At 34.1% G+C, this 12,155-nt stretch overlaps 2 protein-coding genes across 2 annotated transcripts; one reads left to right on the top strand and one right to left on the bottom strand.

Moving 5' to 3' along the window:
• The first annotated feature begins 2,521 nt into the window (after positions 1-2,521).
• LOC140834622 (MYB-like transcription factor ODO1) lies at positions 2,522-5,874 on the top strand. Its single transcript, XM_073199642.1, has 2 exons — positions 2,522-2,929; positions 5,269-5,874. Exons 1-2 carry the CDS (start codon positions 2,667-2,669, stop codon positions 5,780-5,782), a joined length of 777 nt encoding a protein of 258 aa, XP_073055743.1. The 5' UTR covers positions 2,522-2,666; the 3' UTR covers positions 5,783-5,874.
• A 905-nt stretch (positions 5,875-6,779) lies between these two features.
• On the bottom strand, positions 6,780-9,405 carry LOC140834621 (labd-13Z-ene-9,15,16-triol synthase, chloroplastic-like). Its single transcript, XM_073199641.1, has 2 exons — positions 8,395-9,405; positions 6,780-7,555 (listed from the first exon to the last, which is right to left on the bottom strand). Exons 1-2 carry the CDS (start codon positions 9,295-9,297, stop codon positions 6,917-6,919), a joined length of 1,542 nt encoding a protein of 513 aa, XP_073055742.1. The 5' UTR covers positions 9,298-9,405; the 3' UTR covers positions 6,780-6,916.
• Between the last annotated feature and the right edge of the window lie 2,750 nt (positions 9,406-12,155).

Here is a 12,155-nt window from a genome sequence, read left to right as displayed (position 1 = left end):
TTACCAGAATTATTTCCTCAAATTTGAAAACATTAAATCGTCTAATGTAGTAACTAAAAAATATACCCCATTCACTATAAACCATATTTATGCATTTATTTTACTTTGACACTAATTTTTACATATATATGGAACAAGCATGACTCATTATTAGGACTCAAAAACATCAGTACATCACACTAAAAACTGTTTATAAACGCAGATTCATATATTAATTTCGGAATGAAATTATCCGAAAAAAGCATTATATTTATAATTTCAGTAATAATAACAAAAAAATACTAGTTAGTTGTCTCTCCGCATCACAAATACATCTGTGTTTCTTCCACCAACTTAAGCAAGTTAATTAATCTATCATTCAGCAGAAGTCTTTCTTCATATATCACAACATTATTAGATCATACGAGTCTCTTAAATTTTAATTAAAGTTGATATCATGTGTTGATAATCCAATTATTAAAAATATAATCACATCATACAAAGAGAAAACACTCCATATGCAGCACTCCTCCAAGTCTAAAGAAAAGTAGTATACATAATCAACTTTAAGAAAGAGTACCATTGATCTTCTCCCAGTTTTGTCATTAGTCCATTAACTATGGAGTTAACTTTGTAAGTACTCCTAACACTTGTTTAAAGCATTTTAGCTGGCCGACAACTCCATGTTAATTGTGATAATAACTTTTCAAAAAAGGTAATTTTAGGTATTGGCCGACGAAGATATAATTGTACTTCGATTTTCAATGACCACTCCATTATAATTATCACCAGATTCCATGTGACGATGAGATTACACCAAATTCCGTCACCTTTACAGGAGGCGCTTAATGCTCATACATGTAAATTTTCTCACATTCCACAGGAATAATTACGAGTATTTTAATTAGAATCTATGCAATGAAATTTTTGACAACTATTATTTCATTTGTACGTTTAGAGACAATTTTGTTCGACATTTTGTCATGCTACAATCTAATACGATTTACCTGATCAACATGTTTTGTAGGCTACTGCGTTAATTGAATTTGTAAGGAACAATTTTACTCAATAAAATGCAAGTTTATCTAAAAAAAATGTGCAGAAGGAATATCAATCTTTTCTCAGTTCCTCAAAGTCAATGCCCAAATTGTTGGAATTATTACCTGTCATCATTCTAAGCCTCAGATAAAATAATTTATTGCAATTTGTGTCCAAATCACAAATGATAAAACAATTTAATACCTGTTATCTGTTCAATTTGACTAAAATAAATCTTCTACGTACATAAGACACGTATCACAAAAATACATGTTAATTAACACTCAAACATGCATCATTCAAATAACTTGTACAAATTTCATGAACAAAAGCAATTTGGTTCACACAAATATTTAAATTTTCCAGGGACAAGGCCGGTTCTCTAAAATTTTTTTAGCGAACGCAATAATTGATTGGAATCGATGGAACAATCTGGTAATTTGTTCGAATCGGGAGACAAAATTTGATGCCAATTATGATTCGCAACGTGAAAATATTAATATTAGAATATTACCACTGTCCTAATCAGTGAAAAAAACCGGATGAGAGCTGGCAAAGACTTTTGCTTTCTTTCTTTTTTCAAAAAAAAAAAAAAGAACTATTTTTTTTTCTTTCATTTCACTAAATTGATTTCAATGTAACTTCTAACTACCAAAGAAATTGACTCGGTCCAGTATACCAATTAATTATAAGCTACGTCCACATTTATTTATGAAATGGTTCGTATTGTTTCTCAGTGGTTTTTTGTTTTTTCGAAAATCTGATTTTGCTTTGCAACAAAACAAATCAATGACAATGTCCTATATATATACACGAAAGAACGATACATAAATACCAACAAATTTATCATTTTAGATCAACAATTAACACATTTATTTAATATTATACTGCAATTAGTTGATAAATACTGAATTCCTTACATATAATTATAAAAAAATATTGAACTAATTAATTGAGAACTCGATTATTTTCCTAGCCTTCTCTCCAATTTTTATTTTATTCGAAGTTTAATGATCCATCTTGTGAGCGGAGAACTACATGATGAAGCTCCCCGTAAAAAGAACCCAAGCAACCGCGTGATGACGAAATCCTTGCGTCACATAGCAATCACAACTTAAGGTGATCATTGCGTATTTGGTTTTGAGCCATAGCGTTTTTTGTTTAAGAAAATTTGAGAAATTCCTGTAATTTATTTGTGAGTCGGAATCTAAACACAAATAAAATCTTTTTTTAAGAAAAAAATCATATGTTTCCTACAACTATATATATTGTAAACCCGTCATACTTTTAAATATAATTGTAATATAATATAACTATTTCTGGAAATTAAAATTAAAATATTTAATTTATAAATCAGAAAATATAAAGAATTATTTCAAAACCTAACGCAAAAGTATCGAAAGAAACCTCAACATAAAGCTATGTGGGAAGTTCAATATTTTTGGGTTGGAAATTAAGGCAGTGCTTCAAATTCATTGTAGCTTCGTTTTGGTTGACACGTGTGGAGTTGCTCCAATAATAACATCTAAAACTTAGCTTGGGGTTATTTAAAGGTGGGTAAGGGGGACATTTAAGTTCTACCAAAGTTTTTAAATACATTTGATTAGTACATATATATTTATTTATTTTTATTACTACTGGTTGTGGACATGGGAAGACAACCGTGTTGCGACAAAGTTGGGGTGAAGAAAGGGCCGTGGACGGCGGAGGAAGACAACAAACTTATTAAATTTATCCTCACTAAAGGCCAATGCTGCTGGCGGGCCGTCCCCAAACTAGCGGGGCTCCGCCGCTGTGGCAAGAGTTGCCGCCTCCGCTGGACGAATTATCTCCGTCCTGACTTGAAGAGAGGCCTTCTAACTCCGGCAGAGGAGCAGTTGGTCGTTGATCTTCACGCCCGGCTCGGCAACAGGTATATTCAGAGCATTTGGTGTGCTGTGTTGAGCCTGTACATGTTTTTCCTAATACATTCAAGTTCTTATATAGAAAGGACTCAATGCAGTCACTCAAAATAAATATTAGGTTCCGAACATTCGTATCACTTCATGTCCTCTCCGCTAGACATTATTAGTTTAGGTAACTCGTACGTACATAGAGATGGCACTTCGAAATAAATATTGAATGAGTAACTAATTTAATAAACTATACCTGATAGTAAATATTTAATAGAAGATGAAGAATGTCAGCAATCAGCAAGGTAGACTATGTTTGCATTTAAAATTTAAATTTTCAAGCTTCTTTCAAATATTTAAGTTAATTATATATCTTTATATGTCAAAAGTTATTTAATTCTTTTTTTTTTCAAAAAAGGTTTTTTTTAATAGACAATGATTTTTGGAAAAATAATTGATTATAAAAAGAGTATAAAAGAAATCAAAGCCAAAAACAAGAAGATATAATTTCAAGGCTTTATCTTCGATTTTTTTTAAAAAAAAATAATTTATCAGTATCTATTCAAATATTCAAATTATGAGTGGGAAAACGTTTGAATTGATTAATAATGAGCTAAAATAGAATATTATTCTTGAATTGTTTAAGATATAGTCACCAAAAGAAACATCGAAAAAAAATGTTATACATGCGCATGACAGTGTTATAATCACCTCTTGTAATTGAGACCCATTTTTAAATTCTTATGGCTAACAGATCCAGGGGTTAGACGGCGATTACGTCGTGTTCTGATGGAAGAATGATTATGATGTTCTTATCTCATATGTAAGGAAAAAAATTGAATTGATTTTAACAACTCGAGATAATTATTTTTGAAGTACTACATAGTAATTGTAATTGATATATATATGAACCATTATGAAATTGCGCTTCGCGGGCATGATTATGGGACATAACAATTAGCCCCTAAAGCGTTACATATTTTGGGTGGGGCAAAAACTTATGTGAGACGGTCTCACGGATATTATTTGTAAGACGGATCTCTTATTTAGGTCACCCATAAAAAAATATTACTTTTTATGCTAAGAGTACTATTTTTTATTGTGAATATGGGTATTGTTGACCCGTCTCACAGATTATGATCCGTGAGACGGTCTCACATGAGACTCACTCTTTGGGTGGAAACGTCATCATCACACTATATATAAATGCAAAAAAAAAAAAAAAAAGATTAAATTGGACAATATTAATGGCTTTCGTCAGTTTAGCTCTTTAAAACGCTTCATTGTTTCTAAACATTTAACTATATGCTACACAACCTCATTAAAATAGATAGAGTGGGTCTTATGTGAGACCATCTCACGGATCATAATCTGTGAAACGGATCAACCCTATCCATATTTACATTAAAAAGTAATACTCTTAACATAAAAAGTAATATTTTTTCATAGGTGACTCAAATAAGAGATCCGTCTCACAAATACGACCCGTGATACCGTCTCACACAAATTTTTGTCAAATAAATATTATTTATTTATTTGGAAGAGGGGGATTTTGCTACTCGAGATTATTTGATTCGGATCCAAATTTAAAATCATCTAGGCCATGAGGGTGGTGGTTTAAATCATTATTTTGTGCTAACAATTGTTAGGGACAGTGCAGAGCCACATTCATTGGCACCCAGCCCGAGTTTTAGCTTGAGTGGCCTAATTTTTTTTAAAAAAAAATTATATGTACATTTCGTATAATTTTGGATTAAATTGATAGGCAAAAACTTGTGTGAGACGGTCTCACGGGTCAAATTTTGTGAGACGGATCTTTATTTGGGTAATCCATGAAATAGTATTGCTTTTTATGCTAAGAGTACTACTTTTTGTGGTGAATATGAGTAGGGTTGACCCATCTCACATATTGATATCCGTGAGACGGTCTCACATGAGACCTACTCAAATTGATATTAGTTTGGGTAAATCAATTTAAAATATTAAAAGATTTTAGAGTTTAAAATTCTAACCCGAGTAAAGCTATATTCTTGGCTCCGCCATTAGTTAGAGAACATTTAAATTCTAATGCACTTGTTCATTTTTGTCATATACACTAATGAGATATTATTAGATAGTTAGTACTACAATATCAACTTATTTAATAAATCTGATACATATATAATTAATATTTAATAAATAATGATAAAGTAATTAAATAGTGAATACAAAGCGGTTTTTTTTTTGTTCAATCTTGTGCAATAGTTCTTTTTGCAGATCAAAATAATTTCTTGTAGCCATAGAGTTGTATTTATTGCTTTCTGGCACGTTACAATTATGATTGTCACGCACTAACATTAATCTCAAATTTCTAAATCAGGTGGTCCAAAATTGCAGCAGCGTTGCCAGGTAGGACTGATAATGAGATTAAAAATCATTGGAACACCCATATCAAGAAAAAGCTACTGAAAATGGGAATTGATCCTGTCACACATGAACCCCTAATCCAACCCCCTAACACCAAAGAAACTACAAATTCACCGTCCAATGAATCGGATAAACTCCCGAAATCAGCCAAACATCATTTCCCAGAAGCTATATGCGCCACCAACTTAGAGGAAAACCCGTTTTCGCCACGTGAAAATTGTTCGTCAGATGAATCGGTTTTACATGAAAACTTGTACGAAAACGACCCTTTGATCGCCTGCCTGTTCGAGGATGATCCTCCTCAAGTTGAGGTTCCCCCGGAGTTCCCATGTTGGGACGATACATGTTCTTGGTTATTGGATTGCCAAGATTTTGGGGTTCATGATTTTGAATTCGATTGTTTCAGTGACAGGGAAACTGATAAGGCTTTAGGTATGGGGAATAAAGGAAAATCAATGATATTATAGTGGTCATTTAAAAAGTAAAAATAAAAATTTAGTTCAACCGATAAGTTATTAATAAGTACACACACACACACACATATATATATATATATATATATATATATATATGATCAACCAAACAGACTACTAGCATAGTATTGGCTTTTTATTTTCTTCTTTTTGTTGTTTTTGGTACATATATATGTTCTGGATTTGAGTGATGCAGAATGCACCTCGCATATCGCATGGTACATAATCATATATATCTAGTTAAATTTAGTTTTTAACAAGATTCACAGATTTTATGTATATTGATCATATATGTATGTCTATATGGCTGGTGCCTGTTAATTTCCACGGTGGGTTTGATTTATTAAACAAATGTTTCAACTATAAGGTAAGTTTGAAATCCAAATCTATTTCGAATTCTTACCCATTAAGCCCAATTCTTAACGAATCGCTCTTTAAACTATCCTATTGCTTAATTTTATTTTTTTTTGAGGTTAGGGGTGGGGAGTGGGACTCGAATCTGCGTCTTCCACATTTTTACAGCGTGAGATCACCGAAGCTCGATCTCAGCCTATCGTTGTTACAATGCCATGAATAACAAAAAATTCTGACCCCGACAGAGTGTGGTCAAATCTATATATATGTTATATCATTCTTCACAACGTTCTGTAGAAATTACACATTAATGTAATGGGATACGTACGTACAGATAACTCCACCCCTTGGATGTTGAATTGTGTTGATGTATCAGTATAATTATGTCATGGATTACTCACTTTCGAGTGGAGCCTATGCAAGTATGATTATGCAAGATATTGTGTGTAAAATCTCAAAATCGCTACTCTTCATTACAATGAAAGAAACGCGAATATTAATTCCGTAAAAGAGAGTGAGCCTATCAATTGCAGAATAGGCCGGCAAAGGGCCAAATAATGGGTACGGGCTAAACAGGACGATAGCCGCGAAGTGAACTGCAAGAGCTGAGACGGGCTAATACTATGATCCAACGATAAATTCCTAAACACAGCCTATGTATATGTCATTACTATTCAAGGTAAAACAAGTGACGCACAGAGAAGAATTCACATAATTAAATACTTGGATTGTTCGAAACTTACGAAGCATGCAGTAAATTAGTAACAAACGATATTACATTAAATTATGCATAGATTCCGGTTCATTCAACCTCGGAGAAGGAATAGCTACCAACGGCGTCCTCTTCCTCATAACAATCCCAAAAGTTTCCGACAAATCAATCTTTTCTGATCCTTCAGGCAACTCCCAATCAAACAAATGGAAAAGAGTAGCCAACAAGTGCATTACCATCCTCTCAGCCAGAAGAATTCCAGGACAAACCCTCCTCCCCGATCCAAACGGGAGATACTGGAAATTGTTCCCACTGAAATCAAAATTTCCAGAGTCATTCAAAAACCTATCAGGTTTAAATTCAGATGGGTTTTCCCAAACGAGAGGATCCCTGTGAATGGACCAGATATTCAAGAAAACTCTGGACCCCTTTGGGATTGTGTATCCCCCAATGATGCTGGATTGGCTCGGAAGCCTGGGGACTAGTAGAGGAACCGGTGGATGAAGGCGAAAAGATTCTTTTATAATGGCATTCAAATAGTGTAGTCCTGGTAAGTGGGATTCTTCCACCGTATTTTTTAGACCTACTACTTCTGTTAGCTCGTCTTCCACTCTTTTCTTTACTTGTGGATCGTTCAAAACCTCGGCCATTACCCACTCAATGATTGTGGCCGTTGTATCCGTACCTCCAGCGATAATATCCTATCGCAGAAAACATTCCCAGTTAGACATAGATTTCCTGTACGATTTTACAAGTTTTCATGCCGAACATTCATGCATCAAATAATTAAATGTATTCTAACTTCCCTCTTGATTTTTGTTATATCTTATTCTGTCTGTTTTTCATGCATCAAAATTTTAATTTATTCTCTATGCATGCATCAATGTATCGTTTTCCTCTTATTGTTACTATGCGGTACGGTGTACACGTACCTTCTCTAGTTTTTTACACAGTATATTAAGACTCATGTCCAAAATCTATGAATAGAAAAAACCGAAAATTGAGTGTAACGTAATCCCCTATCTGAGATCAATACGACGAGCTCAATAAATAACTGATTGGAAGTTATTGATTGAACCAATATTGACAAACCATTGGTCAGCAACTGACGGCAATTAGAATCAACTGAGTTTCTCAAGTATATAAGGAAAATTCACTTTGCAGCAAATATTGATCAAACATATGTGATCTGTGAACTGAGATAGAGAAGGAACAATTCAAGTGAACTCGAGAGAGTTATTTCTTGTTGTGAGAAGGAATAAAAGAGTGCACTTAGTGTGATTTGTTCTTGTATCTCAAATCAATGTATTGATTAATAATAATGTCTCCACGTAGGTCAATTTTTGGAGAGTCGTGCTAAAATCTTGAGTTCTTTTGATCTCTATTCATTTTCTGTTTCTTCTAGATTTGATCTCTATTCTGTACATCATCCCCATTGAATGTATTCCAATCCTTTTCTTTTGGGGGCATTTTTTTTAACAAAATTAACTGTGGGCCTTTCAAAGTAAAATTAAAAAGCGAAGAAACTGGAGGAAATTACCTTTAATATAGCCTTTATTTGAGGCAGATTGATTGATCTATCTGGATCATCTTGCTCCTTGAGCTCCAAAAGAATTTGCAAAAAATCCTTTCTTCTTTCGTCCCTCCCTTTTCCACTCACCATCGTCTTCATACGTTCATTTATTACAGAATCAAGAATTTCATCGATAGATGGCATCAAACTCTTTGCTTCTTTCTCTATTCCTTGAACGTCAAACTTGGCCAAAACTGGGAAAAAATCAGAAACATTAGGCTTCCCCAACAAATCTACAAGTTTCGACATTGCCTCCCGAAACTCGCTTCCAATTCTATCGATTATTTTCTTATCCATCGTACCACCCCAGAGCATACTGAACACCACGTTCAGTTCAGTGACGAATATCAATTCGCTAATTTCAACTGAACTACCAGTCTTCATATACAAGCTTTTAACAACCTTTCTAACCTCGTCTTTTCGATGAACGTAGGAAGCTTCAAGATTGCTGTTACTTAGCATCTCTCGCACGAATAGTTTGCGCATGTCACGCCAGTACTTACCGTACGGAGACCAGACTATGTCTACTCCGCCGGTGGCAACTATGGCTGCAATAGGGGGATCCCGGTTGGCGAAAATGGTGTCTTGGTCTCTAACCACTTCTTTTATCAGGGACGGTGAGCTTATTACTACGCATAGTTTGCTACCAAGCCAGAGCTTGTAAACCGGGCCGTATTTTTTAGCCAATTCTGTGAATTGTTTGTGCAAGTTGACCTGAAGGAACGGTAGGTATCCAAGAAATGGCAGGCCCCGAGGACCAGGTGGAATCGGATGTGTTTCTTTTTTAGATGTTTTGGAAATAAAAAAATACCAGAATATGGATACTATGATGAGAAAGGCGGTGAGAATTGGTAGTGAGAAATCATCCATTTTTGCAGCTGAGAATTGGCTATGGCATTTACGGAAAAAATAGTAGTTGTTTACCAATTAAGTTCACGGCAGCTTTGTTTATATATAACACTGAGAGGTGACTTCTCGTGCTGCGCTCAAAGGGTCGGTTTAGAAGTTGGTATTGAATAATTTGATTCAAAATTAGACCGAATTATTTCAAATATCTTATATTTGCATATATATATTTTTTTCCTTCCAATTTTTTGACTTTGAATTTTCCATAAAGTCGACTTGTCCTTGGACATATTGGTTAATAGTTGAAGTTAAATTAGCGTGTATACTAATAATAACGAGGTGTGAGAAGATTTAATGTGATATAGATATATCATTTCGATAAATGAAGAGTATTCATGAATGTGGATTATATGTTTTAAATAATTTGCATATATTCATTTAGTTTTGCAATTTTTGGGCATAATGGTGGGAAGGAAGTGATAAAACCATATTTTTCTAAGTACAATAATATCAATTAATAATACAGAAAGGCGGGCATGTAGTCATTGCGTTCACAAAATGTGAAACAGTTGACTGGAGGATGCGCACTTAAATATTGAATATTTCACATGACAAGATATGCAAAATAATTTTTAAATTATTGTAATATTAATATATATATATATATAGTTAATCAGTTTAAATTATTCTAAATGCATCTTTAAAAAAAGGTATCCTGAACATTATCTACACGTGCCACTCGTCCGATTATCTCGTAAATTTGCTGACGAATTGCTATCTATTTCATGACCATTCAAATCGATTGAAGTTTGAGCCACACAAATCACATCGCTGTCAATTTTAAGTATTCTTACACATTGTAGGTCAGAAATCAAATCTACTCTACTTGAAGTCTACTCGGTGTCAGTGTAAACGACAACAAACTCAAAACCCAATTTTAAAATTGTGATCGAACTAATTAAATATGTCATTTACATTTCCATTCCACAATTTTTTTTGCTTGTTGATGCCCCCGGATAAGGGATGGGCTCAGCCCACTCTCAGTAGACCAGACAAGTAAGGCCCAAACGTTGAAGAGCCCAGGAGAAGTCTTTTTAACATGAAGGGTTCAGGAGGTCATTCGAGAAGTCACCTCGGCCAACCTACCACGGCCAACCTACCAAACGCAGTTACACAAGCCAGAAGCTTAGTGAGCCGACCTCCCACAAGGATATTTTCGCACCGGTTGGAAGGTTAGTAGCCGACCTCCCGAGCCGAGCTTCCGTGAGGATCAGGGAATGGCCGAGCTCGTACTTAAGAGGGCCCTTACTTAGACGTTAGCGGATGGCCCACAGAAGTCAAGCCCGAAAAGGTAAGATCTATTAAGATTTATCAAATCTTTCAGTATCTAAACCAAATCTACAAGATATAACCAAATCTTTTACAAGATTCTGAAGATCTAAATCTACCAAAACATGACTCTATTCTTCCCCTATAAATACCAGGTTTCGTTAACTGTTTATGGTCTCTTAGCACACATTACTCTCTCAGTTTTCTACTCTCTGACTTGAGTGTAGGAGGGGCTACACCGGAACAACCTTACGGCCCCTTTTTAACGTTCTTGTTTGTGCTTCCAGATTTTAGAAGGTCCGATCCGAGCTCCCAAGTGAAGATCCGACCTGCCAGTTATCATTCGAAGGTGTGATCCGAGCTCCCCAAGCGAGAATCCAGCCTCTCAGCTATCATCTCGGATTTCAGCAACATCACTTGTAAATATAAAAACTCGTATTTTTTAGATTAAATTAAATTTGTACGAAATATTTCATCACTACATGAACATTGTTGTATACATCATCCGCTACACTAATTTCACCTAATTATTATTTTTCAACGTATGATCATATTCTCTAAAATGTTTATAAAAAAAATCAATATCAAAACAAATAGCATAGTGAAAAAATAATATTTAACAAAAAGAAAAAAGAAAAAACAGGAGCCCATTTCCTTTCAATATAGGAAGGATAGTATAAATTAGAAGGAGCTAAACTAAGGAGAGCACGTAAATTGCTCGTTCAGATAAAATTCTACCTGCAATGGCCTCAACTCGTAGTATTATCCAAAGCACAAATGTTTATCTTTATATTTCAATATAATTTGATCATATTAGTCTTTAAAATTTTTATAAAAATTGACATATATGATGATCCAAAAATTAATATTTAACCACATAATAAAAAGAAAAATACTTGAGTATATTCCTCGAATGCTTTTTCAACTTCAATAAACGTTAACAAAACGAAGTTCGGGGGAAAAAAGCCGTCTCAAATCTCTCACTATATGTGTGTATATATTTGGCAAAAGATTACGAAATATATTTTGGAAACAGATTTTTTACATGTCTAGTTTATGGAATTTAGAGATTGATACCCCCACAAGATCAAGAGTAAGTCTCATGTGAGACTATCTCACGAATCTTAATCTATGAGACGGACCAATCCTACCGATATTCACAGTAAAAAGTAAAAAGTAATACTCTTAGTATAAAAAGTAATATTTTTTCATGGATGACTCAAATACGAGATCCGTCTCACAAATACTACCCGTGAGACCGTCTCACACAAGTTTTTGCACAAGATCAATATGTACCTATGGAAGTTTAATTTAGTGATGTTAAATTAACCATATTTATGGACATTAAGATTTGGAAAAATAGTAATTATTTAAAAAAAAACTTGTTAGGTAAATTAAATTTGGGGAATTATTTTAACATTATCGGTAAAATCAAACTCTTATCGATCAATAACTATAATTGTGAACTGTATTTAGAATTTGACCAAATTTCCGCTAATATCATTATCTAATAAAGTCCTAAAACCCTACAGAGGCCATCTCGTCGTTGTTCG

Source organism: Primulina eburnea, chromosome 6 (assembly GCF_022965805.1).
Source record: "Primulina eburnea isolate SZY01 chromosome 6, ASM2296580v1, whole genome shotgun sequence".
NCBI classification, from domain to species: Eukaryota; Viridiplantae; Streptophyta; class Magnoliopsida; order Lamiales; family Gesneriaceae; genus Primulina; species Primulina eburnea.
The sequence above is the reverse complement of the archived record's forward strand: the minus strand, read 5'-3'. Positions and strand labels throughout refer to the sequence as shown.